At 42.9% G+C, this 17,313-nt stretch overlaps 1 protein-coding gene across 1 annotated transcript in view; it reads left to right on the top strand.

Annotated features, from left to right (window-relative positions):
- Positions 1–9,348, top strand: part of SLC36A2 (solute carrier family 36 member 2) — a 27,612-nt gene extending 18,264 nt beyond the window's left edge. The window contains exons 8-10 of the mRNA XM_007448028.1: positions 3,496–3,662; positions 5,827–5,996; positions 9,077–9,348. Of these exons, the coding sequence (XP_007448090.1) occupies positions 3,496–3,662; positions 5,827–5,996; positions 9,077–9,348 (609 nt within the window). The remainder of the gene's footprint in view (positions 1–3,495; positions 3,663–5,826; positions 5,997–9,076) is intronic.
- Positions 9,349–17,313: the final 7,965 nt, after the last annotated feature.

Consider the following 17,313-nt stretch of genomic DNA (forward strand, 5'->3'; position numbering starts at 1 on the left):
GAGGAGTTTGTCTTGTCTCAGATTTTTAGGTGCCTAAGTAACGACCACAGTCCCTGATACAACAGATTGCTGCTTTGTGACTGAGACTTGCCTTGGGGAGTATGGCCTGGAGAGTAAAAAAGGAAACAGAATAATAGGGATTCTCTCCATGCTCTCTGTCCCACAGGGTCCCCTATTTTAGGTCCCTCTGGCCAGAAAGAGGGTTTCTTTTTGAGTTTTTTCTCTCTGCATCCACTACATAGTTCTAGGATTTGGGCTCTCCTTGAGTCTAAACTAGGAGATACAAGAAGAAAAAAAATCAGGAAGCTCACTGCCACGATGGCCGTTTTTACTGGTTTTGAGCAATTCACCTTCTATTATATACTTTTCAGAGTCCATGGATAGTTGCTTTATGTATTCTGTCCAGGGCTTTTAGTTTTAATTAGTGAGAGAGATATGGCACAATGTGCTTACACCATCTTAATGGGACCGGAAGCACTTTATATTTAGAATTTTGAACAGTCATGGCAGAAAGAAGAGTACAGTGGTTGAGCAAATGACTTTGGAGGCAGAATGTGCTGGAATCTTACTTTAGTCACAGGCTAATCTCTGAACCTTAATTCTTCAACTATAAGATGATGATTCTACATGTTCAGTGTTTATGAACATCTACTATGTGCTAATGATTATTAGTGTCAGAGTTCAAATTACCTTCAGAAACCTTCTATTCCAGTCTCTAATTTTCAGAAGAGGAGCCTCACCCCAAAGAGGGACAGGGTCTTGAGCTGCGTCACCAGCTGGGAACTGCTACAGCTGGTACTACTCACTCCCAAGCCAGAGACCTTCCCACTTTATGTGAATGGCCATTTAATCTCTTTGACTGATTGTGGGGAGGCGCGGGGGGTGGAGGGAGAAAGCCAGTTACAGTAAATCTCCTTCATACAAACCTTCAAGTTGGGAACTTTCAAAGATGCGAACGCAAGGAGTGAAACTATGCAGCTTGCCCTCTGTCTCCTATTGCTGACGATACTTCAGCTCTACATCTCCCACCTCCTCTCCCTCCTCCAGTAAGTAACTCTTCTTGCCTGTTCACTCCATACCAGCCCCTGTATGCCAGCTGTTGTACTATACTGTACTACTGTACTTTTCAAGGTACTGTACTGTAAGATTAAAAATGTTTATTTTTTTGTGTTTTTTATGTATTATTTGTGTGAAAAGTATTATAAACTTATTATAGTACAGCACTATATAGCCGATTGTGTTAGTTGGGTACCTAAGCTGACTTTGTTGGACCTATGAACAAATTGGACTTATGAATGCGCTCTCAGAATGAAACTCGTTCTTATGTAGGGAACTTACTGTACTTAGTATGAGCTGGCCTTGTAAAAAGATCATCTTTAGCCTGGGGAATTTATGCAACAAAAATGTATTGCAGGGTAGGAAAGCTCACGTTGGATTGCTCTTCACCTAATCCCCTGGACATTTTCCCAAGCACCTGCTGCATCTAGGAACGTGCACCTAACCCAGAAGAAAGTGGAAAGTCCCAGACATGCGCTCCCCTCAAGCGTCTGCCATTTGAATGGAGAGGGAGGGGAGGTGCATACAGGACAAAGAAGGATTTAACAATACAAAGGAATAGGTGCTAAGTTCTCACGGAGTAATAAACAAGCCCAGGGCTGTGGGAGTTTAGGCAAGATCGGGTAGAAGTAAGTACTTGGACTTTGGAGGACAGCCCTGGTTTGCAGCCCTCCTCTGCCACTTCTTAGTGGCACTTCTGCCACCTCTGCCACTTCTGCCACTCTTACACAACTTAGTGTAAGTTATATCATCTTCAGAGCCTTGTTATAAAATAAGAATTACACCAAGTACCAGCTTCATAGAGTTGTGGTCTTTGCAGTATTACAAAATAATTGTAGTTAACATTTACTAAGTCCTTACTGTGCGCCATTTCAATGCTCATGTAATTCTCCAAAAGATTCTAACAGGTAAGTTTTCAGATCAGGAAACTGAGGCACAGATCACCCTAATGGTGCATGAAGTGTGCTTAGCACATGGCTGGATCAAGGAGAAGGGGAAGGTGAGGGTGGGCCCTTGGTCAGTAGAAGTCTGAGGAGGAAATTATGAGATGAGGCCAAAGAGTTGGTACCAAAGATAGAAGAGACCTTGGAATGCCCAACAGGCCCAAGAGGCAGGCTGGCCTCAGTTTGGATTCTCTTAGAGCCAGATATGCATCTGGGGAAGAAGAATCCTGAGAACATGGTATGTGGGGAAATGTGCCTCTGGGGAGCCAGGGCACTCTAGTCCCAGTGCTGCTGCCAGCCCACTGCATAACCTGAGTCTTGGCCTTCCCATCCGTACAGAGAGGGGCAAGTCCACTAGAATTGGGAGCCTCAAACTCAAGTGCTTTTGGAAGACAACGTGGGTGGAGAAGCCAGGTATATGTCAATGTGAGAGGGAGAGGTGGGCCTGGTAGGTGGAGAAAGAATGTTGTGCTTAAAGGCATTCATATTCAGTTGTCTGAAAGACTGGCCAAACAAAATGCACCTGCTGGCCAGATCGGGCCGCCCCAGGTAGTTGAGCTCCTTGGTCTGGTCGACCTGCAGGGTGCTTCCAGCTCTGAACGGTCCAGGGATCATCTTGTGACTGCAGGCCTTCCTTTCCTTTCTTTCTTTTTTTTTTTTTTTAATTATTTATTCACTTATTTTGGCTGCGCTGGGTCTTAGTTGCAGCACGCAGAATCTTCATTGCGGCATGTGGACTTCTTAGTTGCCGCATGTGGACTCTTAGTTGCAGCATGCATATGGGATCTAGTTCCCCGACCAGGGATCGAACCCTGGGCCCGCTGCGTGAGGAGCGCCGAGTCTTACCCATTGAACCACCAGGAAGTCCCTCTTTTTTTTTTTTTCTTTAATTGTGGTGAACTATACCTCACATAAAATTTACCATCTTAACCAGTTTTAAGTGTACAGTTCAGTGACATAAAGTACATTCATATTGTTGTACAAAGATCATCACCATCCATCTCTTTTCATCTTGCAAAACCAAAACCGTGTACCCATTAAACAATAATTCCCCATTTATTCCTCCCCCCAGCCCATGGGAATCACCAGTCTAATTTCTGACTCTGAATCTGACTACTCCAGTTACCTCATATAAGTGGAATCACATAGTATCTGTCATTTTGTGACTGGCTTACTTCACTTAGCTTAATGTCTACAAGAGTCATCCATGTTGGGGTATATGTCAGGATTTCCTTCTTTTAAAGGCTGAATAATATTCCATTGTATGTATGGACCACACTTTGTTTATCCATTCCTTCATCGGTGGACATTCAGGTTGCCTCCAGCTTCTGGCTACTGTGAATAATGCTGCTATGAACGTAGGTATACAAATATCTGTGCATGTTCCTGCTTCCGATTCTTTTGTGTACATATGCCTGGAAGTGGCATGCCTTTCTTCTTTATGCTTGTGTTCCTCTTTCTCCTCCTCTCTTCTTACATTGTGGCGTTTCTGTAGGTTCTGCCCCTGGAAAACAAGATGAAGGATGCCCGCCGCTTCCCAGTCATCCTGTCTTTGGGAATGTCCATCGTTACTGCCCTCTACCTCAGCGTCGGGACTCTGGGCTACCTGCGGTTCGGAAATGACATCAAGGCCAGCATAACCCTTAACCTGCCCAACTGCTGGTAACTCTATGGGCTCTCAGGCGGTAGGGACTCAGGGCCAGTGGGAACAGGAACATATAGGTCACTTTCTCCTCCTTTCCACAGAAGGTAAACTGAGGTCTGGAGGGTCTCCACAGGGAGAAGCAGAGCTGACACTGGAACCCTGGGCTCTGGATTCTCTGTCCAGGGACCTCTTCTTCAATAACAGCCTCCCATGTTGAGAGAGGCCTTGATAGCTATAGCTTAGTATGAGGAAGGACATGATTTAGGAAGAGAGGGGAGAAGTCAGAGTCCTTGGTCACCTAAAGAGAGAAAGGAGGGGCACAGAGAAGGGCAAGAGGCAGAGAGTGGAGCCGGCGGGTGGCTCCAGTTACATTTACTAAGGCTGCACTACCAAGTCCTGCAGAGTAGCTAGGATGAAAAAGTAGTAAAACAAGAACCAATTGGGGAAGACCATTAGAATCTGGAAAATGTTTTTATCAAATGACCCAATTCATATAACAGCTGACCCAGACTTCAACACTGAATATTCAAATAGACAGATGAACCCCTATCACATTATGCAGCACTTTCTCCCACACTGAGGCATGTCATTAATTACCAGGTGCCTGTCTTTTTAAGGGTCACTTGGAGGCTTAATTTGTCTAAATGGGGCTCCTTTCCCAAGTTGATCAATATCATTCATCAAGCATTTATTGCATCCCAATTACACGCAGATGCCTGTCTAGACACATGGTGTGGACGGTGCTGATGTGAGTAGACTATGATTTTGAGCTCCACTATCTTCCTCAGCTCATGGTCCAATGGGAATGGGGAATGGATAGTGTATGTACACGAATCCAACATAGAACAGAAAAAGAAGCCCTCCAGAATAGTGGAGAGGACTTGGGGACTCCCAAGGAAAGAAAGTACATTGGAATGGGAGAACAGGGAATCTCCCTGTGCAATGAGACAACTCCGTCCAAACAAGGACAACGACAGCACCTCTGAATCCAAGACCCAGTTACACCAACTCCTAGCTCATGGTCATGGATGGTTTATTTAACTTCTCTGATGTTCAGTTTCCTCTTCTAAAAAGCAGAGTTATCATGTGGATTAAGTTGGGCATGCCTAAAAGCATCTGCAATGTAGTGCCTCCTCTAAAGATGGGAATTTTAAAAAATAGGTGGGGTTTGCACAGATGGAAAGGGAGTAGAGAGGGTGTTCCAGGCAGCAGAACTAGTGTGAGCAAGAAACACAGAAATGTGGAAGTTTGCCTTTTTAAGGAATGGACTAAATATACACAGACACAGTCATACAGGTTTATTTAACATGCCAGATGCATCTACCACATTAGTGGGCTAAATGAAAAAAGCCTTATCTCCATTAGTCAAAAAAGGCATCGATAAAACTCAGCATCCCCCATCACATGCTCTCCTGCCCCATCACATGCTCTCCTGCCCCCAGTCTGAGGCCTGCAACTAACCCTGCCTCTCTTTTTATCCCCCAACCCTCACACAATCCTCTGTGTAGACTACCTCTTCCCTCAAGGATTTGGGATTCTGCAGTTCATTCAACCACCTGGAAGCATTTGTTGAGAGCCTGTTATATGCCAGGTGCTTTGGGGGATCCAGAGAATTCCTAATAAAAGAGATTACAGAAGACCAGATCTTTTAGACCCAGGTTTTTTGGTCTTCACCACTTATCACTTGTATCTCCCTGAGCAAGGTACCGGGCCTGAGCCTCTGTTTCCTAAAATCTAAAATTCAGCATCAAGTGATGATGGTTTATGAAGGTGTTATATATACCCAAACCTGAGATTCTTTTTATGTAGAGATGACCCTTTCAACGGTTTCCATTTGAATCTGTGATGCTTCACTCTATTTCCACTGCGTGCTCTGCTGTGACTTCCTCTCTTAGAAGGTCCCTCCCCATCATTTTCAGACAAGGAAACATTTGCCTACGGGACTGTTCCAAGGTCAGAGGTTAATGTACAAGGAGGCCAGGGACTTCCCTGGCAGTCCAGTGGTTAAGACTCCACACTTCCAATGTAGGGGGCTTTCAATCCCTGGTCGGGGAACTAAGATCCCACATGCCTTGCAGAGAGGCCAAAAAAAAAAAAAAAAAAAACCCAAAACAAAATAACAAGGAGGTCAGGTGTCAGAGCACGTTGGCCTTGAGAGCACTGCTCTGGTTTGTCCTGCAGGCTGTACCAGTCGGTCAAGATCCTCTACGTAATTGGCATCCTGTGCACCTACGCCCTGCAGTTCTACGTCCCTGCAGAAATCATCATTCCCTTCGCCACCTCCCAGGTGTTAAAGCGCTGGGCACTGCCTCTGGACTTGTTCATCCGCCTCGCCATGGTCAGCCTGACATGTGAGTAGGAGGCAGAGCACCTCGTTGCTGTTTTCCTGAGGGTTATCAGGAATCAGCCAGATGGTAGACAATAGTCATGATAACCAGCATTGATTGCATACTGTGTTTCAGGGACCATTCTAAGGCTTTCCAAGTAGTAATTCATTTCATTTATGCTTTAGGGACAACTTAATTCTTACATGTACCTAATTAGACAGATTTACCGGTGTCCAGCTTGAGGGAGTGACAACTTATCAAATAATAATCACAATAAGAACTGACTTTTATTAAACACCTACTATGTGCCAGCCACTGTGCTAAGCTCTTTCTGTTCCATATTTCATAGTATTTTATTTGTTTTTTGTTTGTTTGTTTGTTTGTTTTGCGGTACACGGGCCTCTGACTGTTGTGGCTTCTCCCGCTACAGAGCACAGGCTCTGGACGCGCAGCCTCAGCGGCCATGGCTCACGGGCCCAGCCGCTCCACGGCATGTGGGATCTTCCCGGACCGGGGCACGAACCCGAGTCCCCTGCATCGGCAGGCGGACTCTCAACCACTGCGCCACCAGGGAAGCCCCATATTTCATAGTATTTTATTCAGTCCTTGCAGGAACTCTTATGAGGTAGGACTGTGATAAACCCTACTTTGTAAATGAGAAAGCTGAAGCAGAGAGTGATAAGTAATTGGGCAGGAAGTGCCAGAGGTGGGATTTGAACCCAAGTCCAGGCCCATCACCCTTCACCTCCAGGACAGAGGTTGAAAATGGTGGCCAGTGAGTCTAATCTGGCATCAGAGGTATGTTGTTTCACCCTCATAATGTTGTATAAATTTGGGCCAACATTAAAAATGTGGGAGAGGTCTCACATACAAATGCAGATTTCTAATGTTTGGGGGAAAAATAAAATGATTTGGCAAACCTAGGGTCACATCCCCATTGGCAGCAGTTCCTTGGCCTCCGATGGGCTGGTATTCACCTGTTGGCTTCAACTGTCCCCACTCACCCCCTCGGCAGCCCTCCTTGTGCTCCAGGCCCTATGATCCAGGGTGCCCCTTTCTGTAAGTATTTTAGTGGAGGCGAAGATGACAGAGATTCCTGTGTTGTGCTTGCCATGGCCCAGCTGTCCCTAAGCCTCCTTTTAATTGTGATTCTTGCTGTGCTAGACCAGCCCATATAAATCATGGGACACTGATTTTCTTCCTTTGAAGTTATTTGTTCCCAATTTGTCCTAGGAGGCAGGGACACTACCCTTCAGAATATTAGACTCCAGAAAGATCAATGAATTTGCCCCAGATATGAAGATAACAATTCCTTAAGCTTCTGTATGCATTGCCCCAGTCAGTACATATGCAAACAGTTACTTGCAAACAAGTAATAATAATAAAGTAATAACGAAATAATAACAAAAATAACTTTTCTGAGTGTTTTACACGAATTAACTCATTTAAAACTTTAACACCTGGGCTTCCCTGGTGGCACAGTGGTTGAGAGTCCGCTTGCCGATGCAGGGGATATGGGTTCGTGCCCCGGTCCGGGAAGATCCCACATGCCGCGGAGCGGCTGGGCCCGTGAGCCATGGCCGCTGAGCCTGCGCATCCGGAGCCTGTGCTCCGCAACGGGAGATGCCACAACAGTGAGAGGCCCGCGTACTGCAAACAAACAAACAGAAAACAACTTTAACACCATTTGCAGTATGACCCATAATACCTAAAAGGATAGCTACCATCCCCATTTGGCAGATAAGGAAAAAAGCTGAGAAACGGGTGGAGACTTACCCAAGGCCACACAGGGAGAAACCAGAATCCTGCCTTCCAGTTCTGTTTTGTTCTGTTATACCACACTCCATCCCAGGAGACCTGAGGGAGCCTTCTGGGCTTTCTTTATAACTAGGAAAAGTGTCCATCAGGTAAAATAAAAAATGTAAAAGCCCAGGCCTATAAAACAGCCTACAAAAAAAACTATATAATATATAAATAATATATAATTATATATAAAAATTTAAACATAATTATATATTATATAAATTACATATAATTATATAATTATAAAATATAATTATATAATTATAATTATATCACATATATGTGTATATTATATATATATAATTTCAAAATTTTTATTTTAGCTTTTAGTATTTCTTTGTTAGATGTTTTCTGACATGTATATAAAACCTGGAGAAGATACTGCTTTAGAGGGACCCTGTGATCTTGTTCCCACCGAAGACCCCTTTCTATAAATAATTTCACATTCTAATTTTTTGCAAGTAAGAGGTTCTTTCAGTCATGTTACTTATTAATGTTAGTTCCACGAAGGTAGGGTTTTTTTTTGTCTGTTTTGTACACTGACACATTCCAAACAGCTGGACAGTTCCCAGCACTGTTATTTAGTGTTATTTATTAAGTAAGAGCTTAATCATTGAACATGTAGAGATTCGAAATATACTTCCGTGGCATAAAAATTATCTTAGGCTAAAAGCATTAGAACAAGCAGCCACAGGGGGCACAAAACCTTATCTAAACTTCCTTTGCTGAATTAAGCAGGAACTTCTGAAAAATACAGGCACCATAAATCCCCTTTCTGGGAGATTTTCAATCAGAAAGAAGACTAACCATCATCACAGACTGAGTAATTACTTAAATTATCAGAGAATGTCATACCTTCCACTTGTTCTTGCATGGAAGCTATTTCTCCCCCATTCAGTTCCCCTTCTTTGTTTGGAAAGCCAATTCATCTGAAGGCTCCCTAGCCCTAAATAAACTTTGTCTTTCTGCCTGTTAATTGCCTAATTGTCAGTTAAATTCTCAGGCCCCCAAACACTTGAACCTGAATGGGAAGAGGGAAGGTTTTTCTCCCCAACAATATGAATGTATATATTTGAACAATAATTTGTTGAAAATGATTGAAAGGAGACACACCAAAATTTTAATGTATAAACCTCTAGTGAATGTGATTGGGGGTATTACAGGAGTTTCAACTTTTTCTTTAAGTAACTGAATGTATGAGAAACAACTGGTATATGTTTTAAGAAAAAGATTTTTAAAACAAACTTTAAAATTTTGTCTAAGCCTGGGAAGAGCCTTCTATCCCGTATCATCTCCCGCAGGCATCTTGGCCATCCTTATCCCCCGCCTGGACCTGGTCCTCTCTCTGGTGGGCTCCCTGAGCAGCAGTGCGCTGGCCCTCATCATCCCACCCCTCCTGGATATCACCACCTACTACTCAGAGGGCATGAGTCCCATCACCATCATCAAGGACGCCCTGATCAGCATCCTGGGCTTCGTGGGCTTTGTGATGGGGACCTACCAGGCCCTGGAGGAGCTGATCCAGTCAGAAGACCCTCTCACCTTTTCCAACTCCACCATTTTTATTCAGTGAAAATGGCACTGCTTCTTACCCACCAGCACCTGACATTTAATGATATAAAATCTCTTTTATATGCATTATCTATATTTTGCTGCTTTACCTTTCTCTGAGTCAAGTCACAGTGAAACAAGCACGGACTCACCAGCTACAAGGTCTAGATGGTAATTTAAAAAAATTTTTTTTAATTTATTTTCTTTCCATCTCTAGCCTTCCACTACACTGAGAGCTCTCTCACTGAAGGCTCTTGATTCCATTGGGTTTTTGGCAATTCACACGATGAATTTCACACCTTGAGTGGGGCTATGCAAGAGGAAGCCACCAGGGGGCATCCAAGAGGCATCACCTGACAGAAGGAGGTGCAGCCAGCTAAGGCTGATGGTGATTTGGTAGACAAAGGGTGTCCTCTTTTCCAGATCTGTTTAAAGAGCAAAGATTAAGAGTAGGGACATAATCCATAATCCAGCAAGGTGTGCACAGCTCCAGCGTCAAGATGGACAGGATCCACAGGTCCATGGTGAGCTGCAACTCTCAGACAGAAAGGAACCACCATATTTAAGTCAAGGGGAATAAACTTTCTAAACAACTGGATAAAGTTTTGGCCCAATTCAAAGATATCAACAAGGGACAGTCATCACAGAAATGGATGTGCCAATGGCGGGGGGTGGGGGGTAGGTTGGGGATGGACAATGATTATTTCATTATTTATCTCTTGATTCTTTTTTTTCCTTTAACCTCTTGATTCTTGCAACAAGCGTTCTTTCTTACCTACCACACACCAAGCATAGTTCAAAGTTCTTGTAATAGTTTGCAAAAATGGCGACAAATTCCTCTTGACAATGTGACATTGCAGCTCCCATCAAGAAGTGAAATCTATATCTCTACCCCTAGAATCTTGTCTTGGCCTTGTAACTTGCTTTGGCCAATGGGACATTAGTAAATGTGATGCAAGCAGAGGTTTCGTGATGGCTAATGCATTGGAACTTTCATCGTGATGCTCTGTGTAGATAAGAGCACCAAGTGAAGAAGCCGGGGCTAGCCTGCTGGAGGAGGAGAGACCACGTGGAGCAGAAATGAGTCATCCCAGGTGAGCCCCATCTCCCAGAACAGCCAGCCTGCCGACTTCCAGACACGTGAGTGAAGTATCCTAGACTATATACAGCCCCAGTCAAGCTGGCCTGGACCATAAATATTGCTCACATGATCCACAGAATTATGAGAAATAATAAATGTTTTTAGTTTTAAGCCATAAGATGTGGAAGCTTTTATGCAGCAAAAGCTAACTGATACATTACTCTAAGGGGGATACACTAATGAGTGAGAAAAGAATCTCCGTCCTCCAGCTAATCTGCTCTCCACTGGGGAATAATGACAGGTCATCAACTAAGTTAATACCATCATAGGTCCTTTTGAGGGCAGGGGGACACTAACTGCTCTGGAGTACTGAGCATGTCTTTCCACCGGTGGCACCATTAGAGCTGGATTTTGAGTAGAACTTGGGTCTCCCAACACTGAATCTGACCCTTCTTCCACTCAATCCTTCTGCCTTGACATTCCCATGCCTTTTGTCATGTCTGACCTTGGCTGACAGCCAGGAGCCCCTCAACCCAACACAGCACTTCACCCTTCTTGGTGGCTCCCTTCTTGGCTCCCTCCCTCTTCCCTACAATCACTAAAATTGGGGAAAGGCATATAGATAAATGAGATGTTGTAGGCAGATCTGTAGTTTAGTGGGGGGTAAGGATGTTTCTTATTACACTCTCTATGGTGTTGGAAAGTGACCCATGCTTGTTTCAGCCTCAGTTTTAAGATACCATTTTAAACAGCCCTTTCCTGCTTATTTTTATCCATCATCCTCCCTTTGCAGCCTAGGGAAGTTACGGAGGGGTGAGGGGCATGTCTGCCCCAATTCCCAAGTCCTGGTCTCCTGTTTTTGTGTGTTACTTTCTACCTGCTGGATTCCAGAAGGTACTTCATGAACACAAGCTCCACACCCAGATCCCATAGTCTGCAGAGTACCTGCTGGGAGCTGGGACACTCATAGCCTCTGCAGTGGTCCACAGCCTACCTGGCCAGAGAGCTGGGTCATCATTTCTACATCAGAAATGTAAAAGACCCAAAGGACTTCCACCGAGTGGTTCAGAGCCTTGGCAAAGTGGTCTTCCTCTCTCTGAACCTGTCTCCTCCACCTGGCTCAACTGTCACCCCACCCAACCTTGCTAAGTTTAAGATTGTTTTCTCTGTTATTAAAAAATGGTCACTCTCATTCTCCAAGGACAAGTCCCTACTGTGTAAGATGATCAGGTTAATCTTATCATTTAGACCAGTCTGGCTAAAGTTAAATCTTGGAAAGAAAAAAATAAATTTAGCAACATGGATATAAGCAATAAAAGCAATCTGGGGAGACTTATTAGTAATTGTCAGCAACACTAAAGATACCAACTATTAGAATTGTGTGAGTGTTGGGGTTATTAAAATTTTTTAATTGTTCGATACTGGGTTTTTACATACACACACACACACACACACACACACACACACACACACACACACAGAGGCCTCCCCGTCCCTACCCCCCTACTGATTCTTTAACTTTGGGAGCTTGCTTTTGAATCAAGGATCAGAGAAAATCATTCCATTCCTCAGTGAGCACTTTTTAAGTGTTTTGCATGTGATTATCTCATTTAATCCTTACAGTGAAACCATGAGGTATGTATTGTCATTGTTCTCGTTTTCAGATAAGGAAATAGGCTTAGAAATATTGAATAACTTGCTGACGATCAAACATGTAGTGACAAATGGGTTCAGGACTGAAGACTTTCCACACCAACACTCCTCACTGCTTTGTAGAGAGCCCAGGAGAGACCTTTGAATGATGGTGGTTAAAGTAAAAATGGGGAAAATGTGTCCAGTGGATTACACATTTTAAAAAATTAGAAACCCCACAGCCTCTCTTTATAAGTAATAAATCAGCTGTGAACTGAAGAGGGGGTTTCTGGAGACTGTATGGTGAATCAGGAGCAAAGCAGGATTTCCTTGCCACCCTTCAAGTCTCCCTGATGCTATTTAAACTCTTTTCAGGCCTAGAGAGAGAAGAAAGTCTTCCCTACTTTTTATACAAAGATATCCTGATTCTGATACCAAAATCTGACAAAGCACACAGAAAAACCATGACCGAATATAAACATAAATACAAGCATCTTTGGGACTTCCCTGGTGGCGCAGTGGTTACGAATCTGCCTGCCAACGCAGGGGACACTGGTTCGAGCCCTTGTCCGGGAAGATCCCACATGCCGCGGAGCAACTAAGCCCACGCACCACAACTACTGAGCCTGCGCTCTAGAGCCCGTGAGCCACAACTACTGAGCCCACATGCCACAACTACTGAGCCCACATGCCACAACTACTGAAGCCCACGCACCCAGAGCCCATGCTCCGCAATAAGAGAAGCCACCACAATGAGAAGCCCGTGCACCACAATGAAGAGTAGCCCCCGCTCGCCGCAACTAGAGAAAGCCCGCATACAGCAACGAAGACCCAACACAGCCAAAAATTAATTAATTAAAAAATAATCTGCAAAATCATTATCTTTCCTACATACTAATTGTCATCAAAAAAACAAAATGAGTGGAATGATATCAGCAACATGGAGTGTACAGCTACCTCTCTCTCTCCCCCCTTCAACCTACAATCAGTCAAACATCCACAACTCAATAAAGGCACCTCTGCCCAACACACGAGGACACTAGAGAATTCTAAACATCTGTATACCTAAAGGTGGGTAGACTGAAACACATAAAGGAGGCAGAACTGAGGGACCAGCAGAGTGGGTGCCTGCAATCCCAGCCCTTTGACCGTGGCAGCTAAGCCGCAGCTTCAGAGAACCCAAGAGCAGAAGGGGAGGTGGAGCACACAACTCCGGCCTCCTGACCACAGCTGTGCCTGAGGCCAATAAATAGCGTTCAATAAATAGTCACATGCAAAGAAATGAAACTAGACCATTATCTTACACCATACCCAAAAATCAACTCAAAGTGCATTAAAGACTTGAATATAAGACATGAAACCATAAAACTCCTAGAAGAAAACATAGGCAGTACACTCCTTGACATCAGTCTTAGCAATATCTTTCTAGGTATGTCTCTTCAGGCAAGGGAAACAAAAGCAAAAATAAATGGGACTACATAAAACTAAAAAGCTTCTACACAACAAAGGAAACAATCAATAAAAGGAAAAGACAACCAACTAAATGGGAGAAAATACTTGGAAATGATATATTCAATAAGGGATTAATATCCAAAATATATAAAGAACTCATACAACTCAACAACAACAAAACCCAAATAACCCATTTAAAAAATAGGCAGAGGAGCTGAATAGACATTTTTCCAAAGAAGACATACAAATGGCCAATAGGCACATGGAAAGATGCTCAACATCACTAATTATAAGGAAAATACAAATCAAAACCACAATGAGATATCACCTCACACTGGTAAGAATGACTGTTATCAAAAGGACAAGAAATAACAAGTGTTGGTGAAGAAGCAGAGAAAAGGGAACTCCTGTGCACTATTGGTGGGAATGTAAATTGGGGCAGCCACTATGGAAAACAGTATGCAGATTCTTCAGAATTCTCCAAGATTCTTCAGATTCTACAAGAACAGACCTACCATATGATCCATGTATCCCACTTCTGGGCATTTATCCAAATAATGTAAAAACACCAATTTAAAAAGATAAACGAACCCCTCTGTTCACTGTGTTACTATTTACAAGAGCCAAGATACGGAAACAGTGGATAAAGAATAAGTGGTATATATATATATATATATACATACACACAACAGAATACTACTAAGCCACCAAAAAAGATAAAATCTTGCCATTTGTGACAATATGGATGGAACTTGGGGGTATTACGCTAAGTGAAATAAGTCAGACAGGGACTTCCCTGGTGGCGCAGTGGTTAAGAATCTGCTTGCCGATGCAGGGGACAGGGTTCAAGCCCTGGTCCAGGAAGATCCCACATGCCGTGGAGCAGCTAAGGCTATGAGCCACAACTGCAGTCCAGAGCCCGTGAGCCACAACTACAGAGCCCACGTGCCACAACTACTGAAACCCACGTGCCTAGAGCCTGTGCTCCGCAACAAGAGAAGCCACCGCAATGAGAAGCTCATGCACTGCAACGAAGAGTAGCCCCCGCTCGCCGCAACTAGAGAAAGCCAGCGCACAGCAACGAAGATCCAACACAGCCAAAAATTAATTAATTAATTAATTTTTTAAAAAGAAATAAGTCAAAGACATACACTATGATTTCACTTATATGTGGAATATTAAAAACTAATAAACAAAAACAAAATAAATGAACAAACCAAACTGGACAAAAACAAACACATAGATATAGAAAACAGAGCAGTAGTTTCCAGAGGGGGAGGGATGGGGGAGGGCAAAATGGGTAAAGGGCATCAACTGTATGGTGATGGATGGAAACTAAACTTATGGTGGTGAGCATACTGCAGTGTATAGAGAAGTAGAAATTTAATATTGTACACATGAAACATATAATGTTATAATATTGTACACATGAAACACAGTGTTATAAATCAGAATCACCTCAATTCAAAAATAATAATAAAAATAAATAAAAGGGAAGTTATTAGAAATCCTACATGTAACAACAGGAAACAAAAGCACCTAGAAACAAACTTTTTAAATGTGCTATATCTATGTGAAGAAAAAGTCTACTAAGAGGCATAAATTAAGATTTCCATAAATAGAGTCATAATTCATGCTTTAGATGGGAAAACTCAGATTGTAAATATGACCATTTTGCCCAATATAATCTATCAATCTAACTTAATCTCAATAAAAATGCCCAACTAGATTTCAGTGGGGGGTTGAGGGGGTTAGGAGATTCTTAAAGTTATCTAGAAGGATTAATGGGGGGGGAAATAAAATCATGAAAAAGGTAAAGTGGCCCTTTCTTATCAGATATTAAATATACTACATAATTAAAACAATTTGGTACTAGCATTAGAAAAGACTAACCAATGGAAAAGGAGAATACAAAAAAAGAGATCCAAGCCTACAGAGAAATTTGATTAATATGAGGGAAACCTTTCAAATAAAATGAGGAAAAGATAGATTATTCAATATATGGTGTTGGGAAAACTAGCTAGCCGTTTAGAAAATGTATTAGCAACAGTAATAACTTATTGGTGCTTACCAGATGCTGAGCACTGTTCTAAATGCTGTACACATATTAATTCATTTAATTTTCCTAACAATGCTCTGACATTGGTATTACTATCATACTCATTTTACAGATGAGGAATATAAGGCACAGAAAGGTTAAGTGACTTGGCCATGCCACACAACTAGTAAGTGGCAAACCCAGGATTCTGTTAAGAATTAAAAATTAGATATTTAAAGGCAAAAATTAATAGCCATTAAAAATATACATCTTTATTTTTCCAAAGAAGACATACAGATGGCCAGCAGGCACATGAAAAGATGTTCAACATTGCTAATCATCAGAGAAATGCAAGTCAAAACCACAATCAGGGACTTCCCTGGGGGCGCAGTGGATAAGACTCAACACTCCCAATGCAGGGAGCCCAGATTCGATCCTTGTTCAGTGAACTAGATCCTACATGCATGCCACAACTAAGAGTTCGCATGCCACAAATAAGGAGCTCACACACCACAACTAAGGAGCCCATGAGTCACAATTAAGGAGCCCGCCTGCTGCAACTAAGACCCAGCGCAACCAAATAAATAAATACTTTAAAAACAAACCACAATGAGATATCACATCACACCTGTCAGAATGGCTATCATCAATAAGACCACAAATAACAAGTGTTTGGGGGGTGTTGAGAAAAGGGAACCTTTGTACACTGTTGGTGGGGATGTAAATTGGTGCAGCCACTATAGAAGACAGTACGGAGCTTCCTCAAAAAACTAAAAGCAGAATTACCATATGATCCAGCAATTCCACTCCTGGGTATATATCTGAAGAAAACAAAAACACTAATTTGAAAAAATACATACACCCCAATGTTCATAGCAGCATTATTTACAAATACCAAGAGATGGAAGCAACCTAAGTGCACATCAGCAGATGAATGGACAAAGAAGATGTGGTGTATATACAATGGACTATTAGTCATAAAAGAAAATGAAAATTTGCAACAGCATGGATCGACCTGGAGGGTGTTATGCTTAGTGCAATAAGTCAGACAGAGAAAGACAAATTATGTTATCACTTATATGTGGAATCTAAAAAATAAAACAAACGAATGACTATAACAAACTGTGAGGAAAGAGACTTTCAGATACAGGGAACAAACTAGTGGATACCAATGGGGAGAGGGGAAGGGGGAGGGATGAGACAGGGATAGAGGATTAAGAGGTACAAACTACTATGTATAAAATAAATAATATACTGTACAGCACAGGGAAATATGGCCATTATTTTATAATAACTTTAGAGGCTAATCTATAGAAATTTTGAATCACTATGTTGTACACCTGGAACTAATATAATATTGTAAATCAATTTAAAAACAAAGCCACTCCACCCCCACGCAGGGAAGGCGGCAGCCAGATTACCCTCTGTTGAGCCACACCTGCGTCCAGCGATTCAGCAGCGCCTTATTGGCCGGGCAGCCTCCATTGTGAGGTAGTTCTGGTTTCCTCCTTACCAAAGAGAGACAAGCCCTGAGCCTGGCCCTACATCCAGGTCCCAGAACCTCCAGTCCAATGGTGTCTTCTTCCTCCCAGTCACACAGTTCACTTTGCCCTAAAGCACTAAGGGCTAAACTGGGAGGGGCTGAAAGCCCGGGCGAGTCCCAGCGTGTGGCGGGGCAATCACAAGGAGCCCTGAGGATCATCCTGAGATGAGACTCTCGTAAGTCCCCAAAGCCAAGTGAGGCATATAATCGACATCAGCGTCCCCCTCTCACCAGTGCCAGG

This window comes from Lipotes vexillifer, unplaced genomic scaffold, assembly GCF_000442215.2.
Source record: "Lipotes vexillifer unplaced genomic scaffold, Lipotes_vexillifer_v1.1 scaffold121, whole genome shotgun sequence".
In the NCBI taxonomy this organism is placed as follows: Eukaryota; Metazoa; Chordata; class Mammalia; order Artiodactyla; family Lipotidae; genus Lipotes; species Lipotes vexillifer.